At 33.1% G+C, this 23,462-nt stretch overlaps 1 protein-coding gene across 1 annotated transcript; it reads right to left on the bottom strand.

Annotated features, from left to right (window-relative positions):
- Positions 1–83: 83 nt before the first annotated feature.
- Positions 84–7,145, bottom strand: LOC134845064 (uncharacterized). Its single transcript, XM_063861908.1, has 3 exons — positions 6,634–7,145; positions 3,219–3,315; positions 84–697 (listed from the first exon to the last, which is right to left on the bottom strand). The coding sequence occupies exons 1-3, from the start codon at positions 7,027–7,029 to the stop codon at positions 204–206; spliced, it is 987 nt and encodes a 328-aa protein (XP_063717978.1). The 5' UTR covers positions 7,030–7,145; the 3' UTR covers positions 84–203.
- Between the last annotated feature and the right edge of the window lie 16,317 nt (positions 7,146–23,462).

Here is a 23,462-nt window from a genome sequence, read left to right as displayed (position 1 = left end):
ATTTTATATATCATAAGTTCTTATGATGATAATTAAATATTTCACTATGAGGTCTACAAAATTCTCATCATCAGCAATTCGACTTGATATCAACAATTAAATGTGCATTTTAAATAGCTGTAAAAGGTATTGTCAAACTGGTTTTTGAATTTAATTCAAACAAACAAAAACTGCAGTATTTAACAATAAATCTAATTTATTTTTTATCTGAAAGTGTTCGAATAAGCCATTTGAAGTCTCTCGCTTCGTTCTTTGTCTTTCTCGTTTTCCAAGACAAGTCGCGTTCTCTCCCAAACAGGGTCGGTGGCGAGATGAATACTCGGCTCTGCCACATTTGGCAATGGAATCGGCGACAACAGCGAAAGCGACCGATCTCGTTCTTTCGGCAAACCAAGAAGCAGTTTCGAATTCACTGCTTTTTGTTCGCTTTTAACTTGGTCCAGTTTTTGAATGACTTCCGAGTTTGCTTCTACAAAAGCTTTTTCGAAATTTGCAGACTGGAATTCAAAATTGGATATTTTTTTCTCCAGTTCACAAATTTTTCGTTTGTTTTCATCAATTTCTTTTTCACGTTCAAATAGTTCAAATTTTTGTTTGTCGTATACTTTGCTCATTTTTTTATTCATGCTTTTCGCTTCTCGGGCAAATTTTACTGTCAGTAACTCGTCTTGAGTCCACAGCTTCGGTTTTGGCTGATCTAAAAAACCAGATTCAAAGATTTTTTTAATATATAGTTTGAATTAAGGATATAATCCCGCACTGAGGTTTCTTGGATAATAATAAATTATAATGGTTTCTCATTTTCAGGCACCATAAATTTCAAAAAAAATTGATTTTCATCCAAAAAAAGGAATAATACTGTTACTATTTTTCAAAACAAAAAAGCCCATTACCTCCGTACCCAGCAAAGGCGCCAAAGTTTTTTAAAGGCGCCTTGGGTACACATCAAAACTTTCTCTATTTGCATTTTCAACCAACAAAAAATGTGAATACACTCGCAAGTTTTGCTAATTTATTCGCAAATGAAAAAATATTCAAAAGGGTTGCCTTTGTTTACTATTACTTGGATGGGTAAGGAAAATAGTTTATAAAGTATATTAATATCGACCAGTAAGGTGATGATAAGAATACACATCACAAGTGTACAAAGGTGGAAATATATGCTTTTTAGGGGTGAGCGCGCGCCAAAAAGTGCGATTTTTTGGTCAAAATATTCCAAAAAGCGCCTAAAAATTCTTTTTCAAAATTTGGCCTGCGACGCAGAAAATTTGACCAAAACAGGTCTTCTTAATGCTTTGGGAGAGCTCGAAAATCAATTGGGTCGACCTAAAAGAAAAGGTCGACAAAATTTTGAACGTTTCTTGTGAAGGTACGATCTGCAATTTGAATTTATGGAGAGTTTCTTAATCCTAACCTGATAAAAATTATCAGAGAATCAGTGTAAATCATAACTTTGGAGGAGTTTTTCGGATATTTTTCCCCTACTATTCCAAAAAAAGCTCAGGCAACTCGTGAACTTTAAACCATAAGGCGCAGTCTTTACAGATTGATGTTTAAAACTTTGACTCATTTTGTAATGATGTAAAAGATTCGACACCTCGGTTTAATTCTTTATTTATAAAATAATACTTTCAGCTTAAAATTTTTTACAGTGTCTGTACTGCAGTGCAGATTTAATTTATCCGGGAAAAAAAACGTTAAATAAATTGAATACTTAAGATAGCTTTTCTCATATTGGGCTAACACAAAACGAGAAATGATGAAGACACATTAGCTTAGGTATTTATTTGAATAAACATGGTTCAATTTATTTTTGAAACAATTTTCTTTAATAGAAATGATCTTCTTAGTTTTTTTTCAGTAACTAAATGCCATAAGTACCAGGTCATTTGGTCAGCAGATTACACTTAAAAATTATAACAAAAAATTGCAGCTCAAAAACTATAAAAAGGTAGAATCAAGTTAACATCCTATAAAAAGGTAGGATCAAGTTAAAATATTTGCGCCATAATAACTCTGCTAAAATTTCAAGCGAATTTTGTCATCTTCATTTTTGCCTATTAGTAACTCAATTTGACAAAACACAATTAAATATCCACTTTTTTGTTTCCTCTGGTTTGTTTAAAACAGCACTGCATAAGTCATAAACCTTAGTTACAGATAAAAGTGAACAACAAAAAATGAACAAGACTGCTTGTATCAGGGCGAAGACCAGAATGTTCCGACTGCCTTTTAAGGTTTATGGAGCAAAAACAAAACTGCTCGTATACGGGCGAAGCCCTAATGTTCCGATTGCCTTTTAAAGGTTTTTGGAACAAAAGTTAATTGTAATGAAAAAAGATTTTTGTTTTCAAAAATTTGAAATTTTTCATTAAAATCATCGCCTCACTCGCCATATAAAAACCAAAAGGATAGATTTCGCTCCTTGTAACTAATCAATTATGGCAAATAAGCTTCCTTCAACCAATTTGGAACGATTTCTATTACGGATTAAATCTCCGCTTAACCGTTAATAGCGCGAAATATATCGCGCGTTAATTGTCCGAAATTGTCCAAAATGGCAATCTTTAAACCCCCATAACTTTACGAAAAATGGTCACAGGTAAATTATCTTTTCAAATTTAAGCTCTGGACAACAATACCTTTTGAATGACATAAAAAATTCGGTCAAAAATGGCTAGTTAAAAAGTGGAAAATTGTCTGAAGAAAAAAAACCCACCCCGAGCACAAATATTCCGTTACTTTCGTATCGAAAGTCGGGACAATAACCTTAAAAAAATTAAATTTAGTAAAATAAAATGAATTTTTTTTAAATTTGAATGTTTTCTTAAAAATCATCCCCCCACACGCCATATAAAGTATAAAAGGATAGATTTTGCTTCTTGTAACAAGTTAACTATGGCATGTAGGCTTCTTTCAACCAATTTGGAACAATTTCCAAGACGGATTAAATCTCGTCTTACACGTTAATATCGCGAAATATGCCCCGAGCACAAATATTCCGTTACTTCTGTATCGAAAGTCGGAACAATTACTTTCGTATCGAAAGTCGGAACAATTAGGTTCATTTCGTTTCATCTAATTGAAAGCAAAAAGATGTGTTTTTATGATAAAGCTCATACGCGTTTGATTGATCGATCATTCATCATTTTTTCAACCCGATCTTCGTTTCCTGCTCTTAATATTTCGTCTTATAGAAGGAAACTTTGACTGCATACCTATGCTCTGCATGTACAATGTTTTGTTCTCCCAGAATGAATTGAATACACTGGAATCAAATTGAGCCACCGCCTCTTTCTCTTTTTCGTCTTTGATCTAAAAATCATACTTAAACACTGATTTATTTCAGAGGATCAAATTATACACCTTAGACTTTACTAGAAAAGAAACAATTTTCTCGTTTGCGAGCATGAAATTTTTTAGATGTAATTTATAACTTGAGTATGAATATAATATTTCACAGCTTGTAACTAGTCTCTGGTAACATAAACATAGTGTTATAAACAAATTAACACTAGCTAAATTTTAGAGGTACATGTTTGATAATTTTGAAGAATACGTACTCATGCGAAAGGTAATGCTTATTTTTCAAAGTTTCAAAAATTGGGTATTTCCCAAGTCCATTTGGTTTCTTACCAGAAGTAAGGAGAAAACGCTTTGGCGAAAGCAATCAAAAATTTTTATTTATCTCAGAATTGGTATTTTGGGGCGATATTGAACACATTCCTACAAAAGGCTCAAATTCTCCAACGTTTTCCAAGTCCATGGGATATTCCCCTAACCAAAATAGGGAGAATCCGCAAATGCAGGGGCTACCTCAACAGTCGTCTAACTTTTAGATTGAACCCGATATTTCATTTTATAGATGGTTGTTTCCGAGATTGGTCGACAAATTTCGAAAAGCGACAAAAACCATAATTTTGACTTTTCCGAAGAGCCATATCAAATTGTGTGAAAAAAAACTTATCGTTAATGCAGAGTGATTTCTTTCGATATTTCGATCGAACCCAAAATTTCAAAATCGGCAGGGTTGTTTTCGAGAAAAATAACCAAGTTCCAATAAACGGTCAAAGAATCAAAACTTTACTTTTCCGAGGGCCATAACTTTTTGTGTAAAAAGCTTAGGCGTGACCTCTTATACAGGAAACTTCACATAACCCGTTTTTTTACTAAAAGCAAAATCTCACATTTGGTACGGTAGTTTTTGAGAAAAAAAAGAAAAAATCTATAAATATGGGTCAAACAATCCTCTCAAATGTTTTTTTTCAAAGGCTGTGGAAACTATGAAAAAATATACTACGGGAAAGTTTAGGCACACAGAAAACGTTCAAAAATCAAAAACTTGAATTTTTGATTGCAAAAACTTTTGTGTGAGAATTTTTCAGCGTAACTGCTGATTCAAGGCAGCTTCCCATAATAATTTGTTCTTTTTAATTACAAAGTTGGAAAAATTGGCAGGGTATATTTGTATAAAAACGGATCAACCCTTCGTCTTAAAAAGTTTTCAAAGGTTGTAGAAAATAGGTTATGGCAAAAAGAGTCAAAGGGAACTTAAATTCATATAACAGACTGGTCTGTCTTGCCATTGGCACCACTTTTTGAAAATCGAATAATTATTTTTTGAGAAAAAATGTAGTTTTGAGAATTATGAAAAAATTTTGCAAAGCGTCTAAAAAAACATAAAAAAACCAAACCGCAAATAATTTCATGATACTTGTTTTTTTTAAACAAGAATTTAATTAAACAGGAATTATCAAACAGGAGGTTTCATCAAACAGGAAAAAGCCGAAAATGTTTAAAACTTGTGTCTATACCTAAGTGAGATCCTCTAGAGTTGAAATCCATCCTTCCGTAAAAAAGTAAGGGACCAGGTAAAACTAAATGTTACTATTTGACACTTTTTTGGATCAAATGGTATTTTTGGACCTGGACAATACCCAAAACCTTAGTTGTTTTCTCTATTAAAAAATTTAGAAGAGTGATAGTTAGGAAAAAACAGATTCACCGCTTCTGCGTAAAATTTGGGTCCGCAACCGGTTGTTTGGATTAAAAATTTATCTCAGATTTGATAGCCTGCTTTTTAAGAACAATTTAAAATTAGTATAAAACGGTCAAAAGTTCAAAAATTGACTCTCCGAAAGCCATAATTTTTTCTCTTAAAAACGTAGGTTGTGATCGCTTAAGCACAAAAAGTTCGGATTTCTCGACCGAATGCTAACCGACAATTGGGTTTCTCGACCGAATATTAGACTAAAAATTAGCAGAGTAATTTTCGAAAAAAGTCAACAAGTTTCCAAAATAGGCCAAAGCTGCAAATCCACGACTGTTCAAGGGCTATATTTTTTTTTTATAAAAAAACCGGGAGTTTGTGCTTCAGCAGGAAGGTTTCCTACAATCAAATCTGTTGGTTAAATTAAAACCTTGGACCAGATATCCGATTTGGCAAGATACTTATCAAGAGAAGGCATAAAATTCCCAAAAATGTCCAAAATCAAAAAATGACATCCCAGGGTCATAGTTTTTTTTATAAACATTTCTAGCCTAGCTGCTTATGCAGAGAACCTTAAAACTATATTTTTTGTTGAACTCAAAATTTCAGACTGAGGAGGGCAAATTTCAAAAAAAAATCAGAAAGATTCAAAAATAGGGAAACGAAGAAAAAAAGAGACTTTTCCGAGATCCATAGATTCTTGTGTTTGGTTAGGGCCATATCAAATAGTAGAAGTAGAAAATTAAGCAGAGAAGCTTCGCACAATCCATTTTTTCGATTGAACGCGAAGTTTCAAATTAGGAATGGTAGTCTTCAAGAACAAAATAATTGTGAAAAATGGTCCAAAAATTAAATTTTTAACTTTTCTGATGGCCATTACTGGTTGCAAAAATGTGTGTGTTGCGGCTCAATCGGAAAAGTCTAAAATTTTCTACTTCTAGAAAAATGGCAAAAATTAAAGGTTTGACTTTTCAAAGGGCGATGATTGTTTTATTTAAAATAATTTTGGCGTAGTTTTATACAACGGAGTTTTTCAAAATTGAACCCACCACGTTTGTTTTTTCTTAGGGCCCGGACTTTTTGTTTGAAAAGTTTGGAAATAGACGATTACGCATGGAAGCTTCTCAAAACCCGTTCTGTCTATTGAACCCAAAAGTGTAGATCTGCAGAGCCTTTTTTGAGAAATTAAAAAAATCCAGTAAAATGAATCAAAAAGTCTCACCATATTTTTTTCGGAAAGCTGTAGAAATAGGAGTAAGGTAAGAAGAGACTAGAGGAATAGTTTTGAACAAAGAAAGCTGCGCGGTCTTTCCATTGTAACCACTTTATTGGATTTTTTTTCTAAATAGAAAAACTAATTTTAATGAGGAAATTAAAAAGTATTTCCAAAGCGTCTCAAAAGAAAACAAAAAACGAAATTCCAAACAAAAAACGAAATTCCGGCCGGACCTAAATCTTTTTCCTAAAGCATTCTCAATCTTTTTCCTAAAACATCCCCCTCACGGAAATCCGCCCCTTCCACTCACTATTTCATTGTGTTAAATTGGTGAATTCTGCGTGAAAAAATATTTGACACTGACTGGGAGGAAATTCAAACCAAGAACCCAGTTAACACCACCCTAAACACTTCCTCAAAACCAAACCTGGTTGGCGGGAAACCAAAATCGAGGGTGCATCAATTCGTAATCATGGAATTTTTTTCCTGTGTATTTCTGCGCAAACTCGTCATTATACTTCAGTCTTGTCAAAATTTGCTTGTATTGATCCATTCTGTTCAAGCGTTCATTTTCCGACCGTTTCTGCTGGTAAATCGATTCCGCTACCGGGTCTAAATGAGGCACTCGAGATCGTGGAGCTCGACTTGTTTTAGGGTAAACTCGCGAGGGGATAAGGTGAACAGGTCGTACCGACCGAGGTTTAGATAACCGAGTGTCCTTTTGGTAGAAAACGGATTCGGGATCAAGTCGTTCCGACGTGTCGTACAGTTCATGATGTCTTTTCCACCAAAGTGGTTTTTCATCACCAGAAGTTTCTGCCATTGTTTTGATCGTGCGTTACAAATGAAGCTTTGCGAAAGTCAGTAAATGAAAAGTTAAAATGTTTGAACTCAGTTTAAAGACAAGACTGTCACAGAATACAGAATACCAAATGTTTATTGAATGTTTATATCAACCAGCATAACAAAATTTACAGAAAACAAAATCACAGTCTGAAAAAAGTGTCTATGTTTGAGTCAACAGTTAAACTCTTTGCATTTTAAAATCAAAATCTGATTGTAAATAAGTAATATAAGAAATATAGATTTCATTGTTTTTAATTTTATTTTTCAGTATATCAGATCAGAAAGTTGTTCTTTCTTTCACTGTTTGAGATCAAAAAAATCTTCAATTTTTTAGTATTTGAGACCGGAAATTTGATCATTCTTTCAGTATTTAAGATCGGAAAGGTGTTCTTTTTTTAGTATTTGAGATCGGAAAAGATTTCATTTTTTCAGTATTTGAGATCAGAAAGGTGTTAATTCTTGCAGTATTTGTGATTTAGCTGATGAGTTTAAACTGCTGGTAGTAATTGAGATCGAACTGTTGGACAGTCTTGCTGATGACCATCGCAAAAAATTCAATTTAGATTGGTAATTTCAACTCCGCTTACAATTCAAAGAATGCACAGTTTAGCCTCGAAAAATTTTTTTTAAGTGTATCGAAGAAAAACCAGTGGGAGATATAGAATTTTCCCGCAAAGGGTGAGCTTTTTCAAAAACAGTTTTGAACATTTTGATGATCTTTTTTCAAGTCGACCAAAATTTTTTCCGAAATCTGCCAAAACACTGACAATCCTCTTTCGAGGAAGTTTATACGCCGCAGACAATTTTTTGAGCTCCTTGGAAAAATTTAGCTAAAAGTTCACTTTTCGGCGCGGTTTGTCCTCTAAATTAGTTTATATTGGCGGCAAAGGCCCTTCAAGCAAAGTTTTGGTGTCGGTCGGCCAAAATAAAGTTATGGAAAACAGTATCAAAGATGCAGTTTTTGGGGTGGAGAGGAGGTCGAATCTTTTATAGAGTTTCTGAATTCAGAGACTGAATGTGATTGGAAACGCATACAGGTGGTGACGACTGCTGGTTGCACGTGGATCGCGTCTTGCAGCGACTTTAATCTCAAGTTTTTTTTTAATTTTTAAGTGAAGCTCCTTTCTAGGTATAATCCATTAAGGAACAGGAGTTTTCAGCTGTCTCAAACTTGAAGAGAATAAGTGTAAAACGCAGTCGAGGTTCCCAACTATTATATTTTTTCGATACTCGAGATGGCACGCGGTTACGATTTTTTTTGAAATCTACAAGCCTCCTTTTTAATTTTTGAAAATGGCAAGAAGTTAGCAAATCAATTTCATTGATTCATGAATTGCATTTCATCCAGTTTTTTAAATTGAAACAAATGCTTGTCGTACAATTTCATACTATGGAAAAATTCTTGTCATACTATTCACAAGTATGGGAAAAGGCATTTCCTACAATTTCATATAACAGGATAATTGACATTTTCATAATTTTTGTGAAAAAGAACTTTGATAAGCAGTTTTAATTATCTTATTTTTGGAAAAAAAAACTCGTCCTTAACTTTCATAGCATGGCAAAAATGCATCTGAAGCTAATTTAATAAAAAATTTTGTAGTCTATAAAATTGTTTGAAAATGAATGACAAGCATTTTTTCATAGTATGAAATTGTATCCTAGCATTTTCTGCCAACCCGGGCCTTTGGATGGTGAGATTGTTCAATTCTTCTAAGAGCGCCGCTGACACTAGCTATAAGTTTCTCGATTGAAGAAAGAAAAACACATTTGAATCCAAAGCTACTTTCGCAAAATGTTTCAAAATTATTTCCGGGCGTTTTCAAAAACTATAATAAAAACTCAGATCACAGACAGCTCACACTTTTGCAATTCTAATTCAGAATGGCTTCTCTTCTAATGCTCTAGGGCTGAGGTTGTCAGCATTTATAATTCCAGATTAATGCGACAACTTTTTAGTAGTTCCAAGAAAATAAATGTTCAATTTTTTAGTATTTGAGATAGGAAATTTGATCATTCTTTCAGTATTTAAAGTCGGAAAGGTGTTAATTTTTTAGTATTTGAGATCAGAAAAGAATTCATTTTTTTTAGTATTTGAGATCAGAAAGGTGTTAATTCTTCAGTATTTGTGATTTAGCTGATGATTTTAAACTGCTGGCAGTAATTGAGATTGAACTGTTGGATAGTCTTGCTGATGACCATCGCAAAAAATTCAATTTAAATTGGTAATTTCAATTCCGCTTACAATTCAAAGAATGCACAGTTTGGCCTCGTAAACGTTTATATAAGAGTATTGAAGAAAAACCAGCGGGAGATTTTGATGATCTTTTTTCAAGTCGACCAAATTTTTTTTCCGAAATCTGCCAAAACACTGACAATCCTCTTTCGAGAAAGTTTATACGCCGCAGATATTTTTTTGAGCTCTTCGGAAAAATGTAGCCAAAATTTCACTTTTCGGCGCGGTTTTTCCTCTAAATTAGTTTATATTGGCGGCAAAGGCCCTTCAAGCAAAGTTTTGGTGTCGGTCGGCCAAAATAAAGTTATGGAAAATAGTATCAAAGGGGCGATTTTTTGGGTGGAGAGGAGAACGAGTCTTATATAGAGTTTCTGAATTCAGAGACTGAATATGGTTGGAAACGCATACAGGTGGTGACTGCTGGTTGCACGTGGAGCGTGTCTTGCAGCGACCTTGATCTCAGGTTTTTTTTATTTTTAAGTGAAGCTCCTTTCTAGGTATAATCCATTTAGGAACAGGAGTTTTCAGCTGTCTCAAACTTGAAGAGAATAAGTGTAAATTGCAGTCGAGGTTCCCAACTATTATATTTTTTTGATATTCGAGATGGCACGCTTTATGATTTTTTCTGAAATCTACAAGCCTCCTTGTTAGTTTTTGAAAATGGCAAGAAGTTAGCAAATCAGTTTCATTGATTCATGAATTGCATTTCATCCAGTTTTATAAATTGAAACAAATGCTTGTCGTACAATTTCATACTATGGAAAAATTCTTGTCATACTATTTACAAGTATGGAAAAAAGGCATATCCTACAATTTCATATTTCAGGATAATTGACATTTTCATACCTTTTGTGAAAAGAACTTTGATAAGCAGTTTAATTATTTGAATTTTGGAGTATGGAAAAAAGCTCGTCATAAACTTTCATAGCATGGCGAAATTGCATCTGAAGCTAATTTAATAAAAAATTTTGTAGTCTATAAAGTTGTTTGAAAATGAATGACAAGCATTTTTTCGTAGTATGAATTTGTATCGTAGCATTTTCTGCCAACCCAGGCCTTTGGATGGTGAGGTTGTTCAATCCTTCTAAAGGCGCCCCTGACACAAGCTATAGGCTTCTCGATTGGGGAGCGGTGGTGAAGTGGTTACGTCTCCGCCTCTCAATCGAAAGGTCGGATGTTCGAGGCCCACTATGATCCGTGCTCGTTGCTTGAGGGTGAAGCAACATTACCCAGCCCAGAAAAATAACCAAAAAAATTGCATGTAGTTCTTAAACAGGGGCACAACAGCGGTTCGCCGTGTTGAGCTGTACAGCTCTTGTGTTGGTCCTTTCCCCCGTGGATAAATCTCAATTGAAAGAAAGAAAAACACATTTTTTTCCAAAGCTGCTTTCGAAAAGTGTTTCAAAACTATTTCCGGGCGTTTTCAAAAATTATAATAAGAACTCAGATCACAGACGGCTCACACTTTTCCAATTCTAATTCAGAATGGTTTCTCTTCTAATGCTCTAGGGCTGAGGTTGTCAGCATTTATAAGTCCAGATTATTGCGACAACTTTTTAGTAATTCCAGAATTTCGCGATCAGAAGATGACATCTCCAGACTTTCGCGACCAAAAAGATCAGTGGCGACTATCGCAACAGGCGGAAACAGCTAGATCAGACAGCTAGAGGTCCGTGTTTCAGGTCGAGACATTATCTACTTTATGCTCAGACATTCGCGACAAGTTTTGGAGACCAAATTTTGATGGGTCAGACTTTACCGACACAGTTCGCATCTTATGCAACTGTATGTCCAGATTATTGCTTTTGAAACCTGGTTTCCACAATCCAATTTGTCTGACAGCGGTGCCAACTTCAAAGTCTGGTTATAAGTAGCAGAACTCGAACCGTTCTGAAGAGAGATCTGAACTTTGAACAAAGACGGCTATCAAACAGACATTAATCAGATACACAACATTAAAAAACTTCATTTTAAATGTTTCTAAAACGCCTCTCCGAGGAAAAATAGTTTCGTATCGAAAAATTGACACCTTCGGTACTATTCTAAAACCACAGCAATTTTGTATGTCAAATTATAAAGTGCTTTTGAAAACGCCTGTGGCACTAACACATTTTAATTTTGAACCGGGACAGCGCATCAATCTGGAAAAACATTCAAACAGTCGTGAACGGGTGATCGTTGAAAACATCCCTCAGAGACGCCGATCAAAGCTATCTACACCTGGAATTCTAAAAGAAATCCCAGAGGTTCAACAAATAATTGTTTGAAAAATAACGGAAGGAAATACTTAATGGTTAATAGTTCTAATAATTTCCTGCAAAATTGTGCTCTGCTGCTGCTGGAGTTCCACGGTGCCATTTGCATGATATGCAATCAAAACTTTGAAATGGTCTTTCAACTTGCTATGGTTGGCAAGAATGATTCGCATTTCGCCGCCCTCTAAAGAGCGAAAAAAGATGGATCGGTCACTATCAGACATTTCCAGACGAGCGAAGGTGCAGGTTTGGATCTTCGGCTATTCTCAGTTTTTTTGAAAAATCATTTTTCATCTCTTCTAATCAAACAATCTCTTACAAACCCAATATCTTACAAACGGAGCCCAAAAAAGTTTAATTGTTTTTTGTACAAGTTTCAAAAGTTTCAAATTAAACTGCATTTTTTGTATTCTTTAAGTAAAATCATCAAAACCGGCATTTATGTCTCACTTATTTTGTAGAAAACCGCGTCCTAATAGAAAGCTCGGAAAATTAATTCGGCAAACTTTCTACTATCCCATCATTTTACTACACAACAAGTCAAATCACAAATTTGACACCTTTGCCACCCATTTTTTGGTACTATTTTACGTTATTCAGTGTTGGCAAACTCTAAGATTTCACTAAATCTGCCCATATTGAAATAAACTTGAGCTGCGCGGGTCATCCATAGACTCAGGGGCTGATTTAGGGGAAGGGGGGGGGGGGCGGCCGACGTCACACCTTCTCAGGGATTCGACCCCATGTCGACCCCCTTTGTACTATTTGAGGTATTCATTTTTATTGACGGACCCTAAAAATTTTCTGAAGGCGCCTTTGGCGCCACTATATACTAATGTTGAGGGGGGAGCGCACGCCGAAAAAAACGCAACTTTTTGGTCAAAATGTTCCAAAACATGCCTAAAAAAGCGTTTTTTGGCGTGTTTTTCAAAATTTGCCAGTGGCGCCCAAAATTTGGCCACAATAGGGTGTTTTAGTGCTTTGGGAAAGCTCGGAAAATAAAAAAAAACCGCCGGAAAATCAAAAAAATCCGCGGATTTTTTAAAATTTTGCTTCACCCCCTCGAGAAAATCTTAGATCCGCCCTTGCCAAGACTAGACTTGAGTCAAATCTAAACTTAATTATAATCATATAGTCTCCTTACATTAGGAATTAAAACTGAATGTAGATTTTTGAGTTTTTAAAACTGCATCTAATTTTGTCTTTGTGACTAGAACAGGGTGGTGGAAGAGCTGTTTGAGAGGTCAGAGTCATTTGATTCACTGCTCATCTTCCTCCTGATCGCTTTTCTCTGTTTTTCCCTCTCCACTAACTGAAGAAATGCCTCACTCTGGTGATTGTTTTTGCTCTGGGTTGTGATTGGATGATGGTTAGTTGAGTGATTTGATTGGTTGTTTTGTCTCCTGGGTCCTGATTGGGTAGATGGGTGAGAGTTGGACTGTCGCAGAGTGCTCCCAAAGTCCTGAACTTGCCTTAATTTCTAAAACAAAGACAAATAAATTAAAATTATGTCTTTAGTTGAAAATTACTACATCAATAAATCCAAATATAATTTATTTTTTATGTGTAACTTTTTTGATGCAGGCATTAGAATCTATCTCCTTAAAGCACTGAAAGTATTTCTGGGCAGCTTTTTTCCACTAAAAAAACACTGGACAGGCTTTTCTTCTCATTTAGTTATTATGCTATAAATCTGCTTGTTATTAATGTTATAAATGTGTCAACCAAAACTGGACAATACACTAGGTGTCAGAATCTTTATAATCAATAACATCCGACTAGGTTCAATGGTCAACTTGAGAAGCAGGTGATTGACCTTCAGACAAATGGTTGATAAACTAAAATAGAGCAGAGAGGTTCTCAACACAGTTACAGTGCTGATTTAAATCATACGAATATAATGCATTAAACTAAACATTTAAAATGCGTTTTTCTCAAAATGGGTTGACTTTCGGTGAAAACTGAGGACGACAAAACTTGCTGAGAGTTTTAGCAGAATTAATATAATGCATTTTTTGCGAAAGACAGGTCCATAATTTTACCCCAAAATTGCATCATTTTTGGCTTTTTAATTCAATCACAAATTACGAAGGATATATTCTCAAAAAATTTGCTCAAATTCTAAAAAGTGTTTTTAAATAAAAATTGGTGTTTTTTTAGTAAAACGATTTTTTATTATTATCAAACAAAAATAAACTAAATGATACAAAGAATTGGAGAGTATTCTGTTCTTAAAGTTAGTTGGACTACTTAAGAGGCTCACTTTATGGATGATTTTTTTCAAAAACTTTAAAATTGATTGAGGTTTGGCCAAACTGATTTTCTGAGCTCTCTCCCATATTGCTATAAAGATCATTTATGACCAAATTTTCTACATCGCTAGCAAAATTTTGAAAAAAAATATGCCAAAAAAAGCGTTTACAGTCATTTTTTGGAAAATGTATTCTATGTTCGCGCCAAAGTTGCCTTCAACAATTTTTTTGAGTAAGTCACCAAAAAGGATTTTTCAAAATAGTACAAAGGCAGGCCTCTATTGTTCGGTAGGTGTTTGAGATAGCATCAATCAATGGCGATCAGGATGAGAATAAGAGTGGAAAAGAAGAGAAAGGATACTTCGATATATGGTTGGACCAGTTTGTTAATAAACTGCCACTGATATTGCAAGCACCGCACTCAAAAATAATTGACTCACTACTGTTACAAAACTGCGATGTTTTTTGCTGATTCAATTTCGAGAAAACGAAGCGCTCAATTAGGGTCTACAAAATTGGTCTCTTTGTCTTCAAAAATAATACAAAATATATACGACTTCTAAAACCAGTTTTAATGTTTACGAAGAAAATTTATTTTTTATTAAATGAGTATATTGTTTTCTTGCGAACTCAGTTGAGTGTAAGTCAAAAATTATAGTTCAGTGAAATATTAGAATCTCAAAAAACACGGTTCTTAAACTTACTTCACTTTGTTAGCACTTTTAACAACCCTTCCTACCACTTTGTTTGTTTTGAGCCTTTTACAATAGTTTAAAAATCTAAATTAAGATTTTTTAAAATTTTCATATCGAACCAAATAAAAATAAATTTTTTTTTCCTGTAATACATTGACACTAACCCATCAAAATCTGTCAAATTAGAGCCTAGATTAGATTTTCAAAAACGTACCTTTTGGTTGAAATAAGAGGTCGCTTTCACGGTTTCTGTATACTTTGAACTTTGACAAAGGTGTAATTTGGTTCCTATAACCCGGATGTTATACAATACCTGGTGCATGGTATAAAATACATATCAACAAAAAACAATATATTCAACCGAGGCTGGCTTCTAAACAATGTCATGTTAATGTGCTATCAAGTAACTTGTACATACATGAGTTGTACATACATATACCATTCAAAACTTCCAATAATTTTGTTAACTGGTACTTGCTCATTTAAATGTGCTAAACTTTTTTTAATTTCTACTTCGTGTTTAATTTCGTTTTTGTTCTTCAATTATAAGTAAACATTTATTAATTTCTAATGGTTTTTGATTTCTTTTTCGTTCTTCATTTATAAGTAAATATTTATGCGTATTATTTGAGTTTTTTCCTTGAATCTGTCCAGTTTTTACTTTTTTGATTTGTTTTGTAACTTCGTTTTAAGTTTTTGCATTACTTGTTTCTTTTTTTTTCTCTAGTTTATGAATTTTTGTTTCAGTTAGTGGATCAAAACTTTTCAGCAAACAAGTTTTTATTACGATTAATTCTGAAGGAAGTATTTTCATTTTCCTACCACTGAAAATGAAAATACTTCCTTCAGAATTAATCGTAATAAAAACTTGTTTGCTGAAAAGTTTTGATCCACTAACTGAAACAAAAATCCATAAACTAGAGAAAAAAAAAGAAACAAGTAATGCAAAAACTTAAAACAAAGTTACAAACAAATCAAAAATGTTAGAACTGCACAGATTCAAGGAAAACACTCAAATAATACTCAAAAATATTTACTACATAGGTAGATCACTACATCTGAAAAAAAATTTTCTCACAAAGCAAATTTTACTCTCAAGTTTAAATGTCGATTCAACCAATCGACATAATTTATTGTAACCTATGGGGTTTAATAAAAAATAAAACAAGCCAGTTCTTTTCCGAAAAAATTAAAGAGGCATCAAACTAAACCGCTTGTACATGATTTCCCAATTTACTCCGAAAATCGTTATCTTTTAAAAGTATTTTTTTTTGACCGAGCACAGCATATTTTGGTACCCCATGGTTAGCAGTAGCCCAGAAAGACTTTGTATTGCCAATTATTTTGCAGTGTTTTTGGTCTGATAAAAAATTAGCAAGTTGCTCACGATCTTGAGTGAAAAACTTGTTTGTTCAGCAAAAATTATATTGAATCTTTTAGCAAGGTCAAGAAAAACAGCTAATTTATAGTTTTTAGCTTGACGACTCAATACAATTTCTTGAATTGTTGTTCTAACCTTGTCGTTCGATGATAAGTTTTCCTGGATGCCAAACTGATTATAGCTTAATAACTTATTATTTTCCAGATTCGCAGTTGTTTTTAAGCAGAAAACGCTCGTATATTTAAAACAAAGGTTTTGAAATTAAAATTGGCCGGCAGTTAGTTACCTCTGTTAGACCTCTATTTGTTGTATATTGAAGTTATGTTTGCTTCTTTGACAATTTTGGAAACGAACTTTGAGAAATCTTTGATATCAGCGCTATTAAATTTTGCAATTTTAAATGTTCAGACAGGCAAATCTATTGGATAGATTTATTTTTGTCCTATTCATCTATTGCCTCGTACAAATTTTTGTTTAAATACCACAAAATGAAATTCGACAAAAAATCATTTTATCCGAAATTTCTTTCACATTGAAGAGCCCGAATTATTTTCCTAATTGTGCAAAACCAAAAATGGGACTAATTGTGATTTTTGTCTCCTGTTTCTGAACTTTTTTATGGAGTTGTTTTTTAGTGACATTTTGTAAAAAACCAAATTTTTTGGAGCTGGTGCAACTGATAAAGAGCTTTTAATAAAAATCGTCGTGAGCATTTTTCAATTCCGTATTTACATTGTTGCAAATACTTTTGAGAGATATGATTTTGATTCAGTTTTTTTTTAGTTTTCACACATTAAACAGAATATAATTTATAAAAATCAGTTGCACTAAACCAATGAACAAATAAAAATTTTATGCTTTTCTTGATAACCTTATTTTTTCATTTTGTATGAAGCTTGTGTGCTCAAAAATCATCCAAAAAAGTCATCAAATTTTTAAAAAGTTTCCTATCCCGTGTCTGCATTTCTTAAATCAGTCCAGACGAAACAAAATATGTCCAAACAAAAATTTAAAAAAAAAACGTTTTACTGCAACGATAGATTACTGTACATTTTTTTTCATATTTGAAATATACAAACGAAATTTTAAAGTGAATGATTTGATTATAAAGCATCATGCAATAACCAATAAATGTTACCATTAGGTGGGTGAGACGAGTAAGTATACTCAATTTCATTACTGACCTACCCAAAATTAATTTTAAAAAACAACTGAAATTGGATTTCAATTTTATCGAAAACACTTGTGTTATACTCACCAAAAGAGTAAATGATCTTTGTTATTTTGTAACCTCCTAAATTTACGTTAATACCTGATCAAAAAAAGTTAAACAATTTTTATTTAAAATAATGAAACCTTGATAGAGATTTTTGATTTAACTGGGAACCCAATTTCATCCCACAGCAACTCAAAAAAGACTAAGTTTCATTTTGTGTTTTCATAATTTTTCAAAACCCTTGGGCAGACACCAAATCCCCTTTTAGTACAAAAAAAATAATTTCGCGGTGTTTGGAAAAAGAACTTTGTTATAACTCAAAAATTTTTTGAGAATTCATCTATTTAAAAGAACCGATGTGATTTAGTTTTCACATTCTTGCAATAAACATTTACAAGTTAGTAGAATCGAACTAATTGAGTTTTTTGGTCTTGTTTTAAAAATTTCCGAAAATTCAAAATTTCATCTTGCGGTGGGTTTGTTTTGATATCTCCTGGAAAAAGTCTTCGCAAATTACTTTTAGTATACAAATACAACTATATGAAGGGTAGTAAAAGTAAAATACGCAGTTAAAAAAAACACAACCCGCCTATTCGATTTTTGTTTAAATCTTTACCACTATGAGACAATATTTCACTTTAAATAGTGTTCAATTAAGGCAGTAGGTTGGGTAGAGCAAATGCGAGCCATAACGAACAACTTCAAAGCATAAAAAACTTTAACACAGCCACTCAGTTTAGCATTATTTTTGCGTGTTTGAACTCTGCTTGTTGCAGCCCGGTAATTTTTACTTCTGAGTTAATTTCGCTTAGGATTTACAATTTTTAAAAGTTTCTTGTTATTAGGGTGAACGCCATCATTTGGAACTTCATTTGCGTCTAAATGGTTATTTAAACAAGAAACAGTGGTATTACAATGTAGGCCATTTATTTCAGTAGCAATGCTGTCCAAATGTGAATTAAAAACTTAAATGGTACTGCTATTACATTTCCGAACAAAAAAATGTGTTTTACTAGTTAACATAGCAAAAAAAAAAACTTTGAGACTAGAGAAAGCAGGACTGCTCGTGTATCAATTTTTAAAGTGAAGATAAAAATTCGTTGAATGGAAAACTGACAAAATCATCAAAAAGTAAAAATGGCTAATTTTTTCCAATTTATTTTAATTTATACCCCGCACGCTTTTGTTAACTACAAAAAGCATTAGTCACCTTCTCAAATCTTAATAATACGACCAATTTACTTGCCTCTAATCATCTAATCAATTTGGAACGCATCAATTTGTTGCTTACGCGCGTTTGTTATCCCAAATTGGCCACACTAGCAAGAATTAAACCCCATAACATTACAAAAATTGATCAGAGGTGAAGTTTATTGAAAATTTTAGCTTAATACAACAATATTTTTAAGATGGTGTAAAAATTCCTTCGAAAAGGCTTAGTCAAAATGCTGGAAGTTGACCGAAAAAGCACCCAAGAATAAAAATTCCGCAATAATATCTTCGAAAAGCCGAACAACAAGATTAAAGGTATCAGGGCAAAGCTATCATGATTGCAACAAAGTGTTTTTCCAAATTAGAAGATCAAAAGAGCTATATTTAGATCCGATGTTATAAATTAAAATGTCAAAACTGTTGATTAAAAACTCATTACTGATCTGAATAAAAAGCATGAAAAACCATTACCTAGGTAGCACGCAAATAGAAAGCGTGACGTACAGATGGTGTATCAATCAGAAGTTGATCTATGACATAAGCACTCTAGGCTTACGTAATAATAATCACATTGTCAAATTGTCACAAAAAGTGGCATTTTGGCGTAATGAAACAAACACATCACACATTTTGCCAGTGTTAACAGCGCAATATTGATATTATATCTAGAGGAGAGCAGTAGAATTTTTTTGGACTCTTGTCCAGTTTCTCGCCCACTCGTAAATTTACGCAATGAATTTGATAAAAAATTTATACGGCATTCTACATGTTGCAAACGAATGTTATATTAAAATAATTTACAAAAAAAGTACAAAAAAAATAATTTCGCGGTGTTTGGAAAAAGAACTTTGTTATAACTCAAAAATTTTTTGAGAATTCATCTATTTAAAAGAACCGATGTGATTTAGTTTTCACATTCTTGCAATAAACATTTACAAGTTAGTAGAATCGAACTAATTGAGTTTTTTGGTCTTGTTTTAAAAATTTCCGAAAATTCAAAATTTCATCTTGCGGTGGGTTTGTTTTGATATCTCCTGGAAAAAGTCTTCGCAAATTACTTTTAGTATACAAATACAACTATATGAAGGGTAGTAAAAGTAAAATACGCAGTTAAAAAAACACAACCCGCCTATTCGATTTTTGTTTAAATCTTTACCACTATGAGACAATATTTCACTTTAAATAGTGTTCAATTAAGGCAGTAGGTTGGGTAGAGCAAATGCGAGCCATAACGAACAACTTCAAAGCATAAAAAACTTTAACACAGCCACTCAGTGTAGCATTATTTTTGCGTGTTTGAACTCTGCTTGTTGCAGCCCGGTAATTTTTACTTCTGAGTTAATTTCGCTTAGGATTTACAATTTTTAAAAGTTTCTTGTTATTAGGGTGAACGCCATCATTTGGAACTTCATTTGCGTCTAAATGGTTATTTAAACAAGAAACAGTGGTATTACAATGTAGGCCATTTATTTCAGTAGCAATGCTGTCCAAATGTGAATTAAAAACTTAAATGGTACTGCTATTACATTTCCGAACAAAAAAATGTGTTTTACTTGTTAACATAGCAAAAAAAAACTTTGAGACTAGAGAAAGCAGGACTGCTCGTGTATCAATTTTTAAAGTGAAGATAAAAATTCGTTGAATGGAAAACTGACAAAATCATCAAAAAGTAAAAATGGCTAATTTTTTACAATTTATTTTAATTTATACCCCGCACGCTTTTGTTAACTACAAAAAGCATTAGTCACCTTCTCAAATCTTAATAATACGACCAAATTACTTGCCTCTAATCATCTAATCAATTTGGAACGCATCAATTTGTTGCTTACGCGCGTTTGTTATCCCAAATTGGCCACACTAGCAAGAATTAAACCCCATAACATTACAAAAATTGATCAGAGGTGAAGTTTATTGAAAATTTTAGCTTAATACAACAATATTTTTAAGATGGTGTAAAAATTCCTTCGAAAAGGCTTAGTCAAAATGCTGGAAGTTGACCGAAAAAGCACCCAAGAATAAAAATTCCGCAATAATATCTTCGAAAAGCCGAACAACAAGATTAAAGGTATCAGGGCAAAGCTATCATGATTGCAACAAAGTGCTTTTCCAAATTAGAAGATCAAAAGAGCTATAATTAGATCCGATGTTATAAATTAAAATGTCAAAACTGTTGATTAAAAACTCATTACTGATCTGAATAAAAAGCATGAAAAACCATTACCTAGGTAGCACGCAAATAGAAAGCGTGACGTACAGATGGTGTATCAATCAGAAGTTGATCTATGACATAAGCACTCTAGGCTTACGTAATAATAATCACATTGTCAAATTGTCACAAAAAGTGGCATTTTGGCGTAATGAAACAAACACATCACACATTTTGCCAGTGTTAACAGCGCAATATTGATATTATATCTAGAGGAGAGCAGTAGAATTTTTTTGACTCTTGTCCAGTTTCTCGCCCACTCGTAAATTTACGCAATGAATTTGATAAAAAATTTATACGGCATTCTACATGTTGCAAACGAATGTTATATTAAAAAATTTCGTTAGCTGACGCTTGCAAGTTTTATTGCACTTTTTAACGTTTTTTCCCCAAATTGCCCCACCTTCCTGGGTTGACCAAAATTCGCTATCTTAGAAATTACTTTTAAGAATCGTACAAGTTCTTACAGAGTTAAACTCTAAGAATGTTACAAGATAGAGACTTTTTCTTGAAATAAACTTGTTAAATGATGGCTTTTCTCGCAAGAAAGTTGTTAGATCGATACTTCTCCGATAAAACTTTTTCAATTTTTTTTTTCATGTTTATTTTTTTTAACCAGTTTAAAAACTCTGCACAGTTGCAGTGTACAATAACGGAAGTTTGTGGACCAAACGTCTCGTTTTGTCACTTGGGTTTATTGATTAGCCCTCTAACTTTATAGTTTTTTTGCTTATATCTTGAAATTTTTCGATATATAGCTGAACCCCACCCCACATACATGAAATTAATTGTCAAAGTTGAATTTTTTATGTCGCCAAAATAAATTCATTTCCAAAATAAATACGTATAATCAGGCAAATGATTGAGAAAAAGCAAAATTTTTTGGGAATTTTTGGCTTGAAATGCATACATTATAACCCTTATCTAAAAATTTTTGACATCTTTAAGACTGAAAAAAAAACTGAAAATGATTTTGTCTGTTATTGTTCCGACTTTCGATACGAAAGTAACGGAATATTTGTGCTCGGGGTGAGTTTTTTTTTCTTCAGACAAATTTCGGCTTTTTAACTAGCCATTTTTGACGGAATTTTTTTTTCTATCATTCGAAAGGTATTGTTGACCTGAGCTCAAATTTGAAAAAATATTTCTCCTGTGATCGTTTTTCGTGAAGTTACGGGGGTTTAAAGATTGCCATTTTGGCCAACTTGGGACAATTAACGCGCTATATATTTCGCGCTATTAACGCGTAAGCGGAGAGTTAATCCGTCTTAGAAATTGTTCCAAATTGGTTAAAAGAAGCTTATATGCCATAATTGGTTTGTTACAAAGAGCGAAATCTATCCTTTTGTACTTTATATGGCGTGTGGGGGGATGATTTTCATAAAAAATTCACATTTTAGAAAAAAAAAATTTTCTTTTATTTTATTTCATTGAATTTTTAAATGTTATTACTGCTCCATAAACCTTAAAAGGCAGTCGGAACATTCAGGGCTTCGCACTGATACGAGCAGTCTTGTTACGGTATAGAAACACGTTCAAAAGTTTTTGGCAAAATGATAGCGGATATTTCCTACTAAGTTCTAAGATAGGGTTTATTTTTGTAGGATGGTCAACCGGGGCCAGTAAATTATAGCACCCATTGGATAAATCAGAGCAGTCAAATAGTCAATAGGCTGCTGGAAAAGAGTCAGAGAACCAAAGTAAACAGAAAAAACTGACTTGGTCTGAGAAAATTGTTTATTTTTTTGCTCTTTCAACGAAAAAACTGGATGGCCTTAAAGCTCTTTGAGTTTCTAAAAAAGTTTATGAAAAAAATTTTTGTCAAATAATTTACCCAATTTGAGACATAAATTTTAAATTTCGCAGGAAAGTTGTGACTTTTACAATTTTGCTGTTCAACAGGTAACTTTTCCCTTCCTTTTAACAATGGAAAAAAACTGAAACTGAAAATAAACAAGACTGCTTGTATCAGGACGAAGCCCTGAATGTTCCGACTGCCTATTAAGGTTTTATGGAGCAGTAATAACATTAAAAAATTAAATGTAATAAAATTAAAAAAAAAAAATTTTCTTGAAATTTGAAATTTTTTATGAAAATCATCCCCCCACACGCCATTTAAAGTACAAAAAGACAGATTTAGCTCCTTGTAACCAATCAATTATGGCAAATAAGCTTCTTTTAACCAATTTGCAACGATTTTAAGACGGATTAACTCTCCGCTTACGCGTTAATAGCGCGAAATATATCGCGCGTTAATTGTCCCAAATTGGCCAAAATGGCAACCTTTAAACCCCCATAACTTTACGAAAAATGATCACAGGTGAAATATCTTTTCAAATTTGAGCTCAGGACAACAATACCTATAGAAAATTATTTTAAAAAATCATAAAAAAATTCCGTCAAAAATGGCTGGTTAAAAAGTCGAAATTTGTCTGAAGGAAAAAAAACCCACCCCGAGCACAAATATTCCGTTACTTTCGTATCGAAAGTCGGAACAAATAGAAGTCAAACCGTGAAAAATCATATATAAGTTTTCACGGTTTTGCTCAAAAAGCCAAAATGCTACCTACATAAATATGTTCATTGACTTTTAAAACAATAAATAAGCAAGCACAGCAAAAAAAAGTTTGCGTGTTTGTTTAGTTATACGTAAATAGTAATTTTAGTTCTGTACTACAAAATATGGATGCAGTTTTGTTTGAATGCACGTACGAATGTATGCTCAACGATTATTTTAAAATCAATCGGAAAATGACAAGTTGTAGCGCTTCATTTTTTGCGACTTTATTGGGGGTGAACTAAAATGCAAAAATCTTTTAAATCATTGATTAAAACATTGACTTCCATAAGCTTATCTATTTTAAGTAATCGATTTTTTTACGAACGGGCCCTGAAAAATTTATTAGATTTTTATATATTAAAAACATATATCCGTTGTTGAGCAAATTGCTTTTAGA

Source organism: Symsagittifera roscoffensis, chromosome 4, assembly GCF_963678635.1.
Source record: "Symsagittifera roscoffensis chromosome 4, txSymRosc1.1, whole genome shotgun sequence".
NCBI lineage: Eukaryota > Metazoa > Xenacoelomorpha > Acoela > Convolutidae > Symsagittifera > Symsagittifera roscoffensis.
This window is presented reverse-complemented; position numbering and strand designations above follow the sequence as displayed.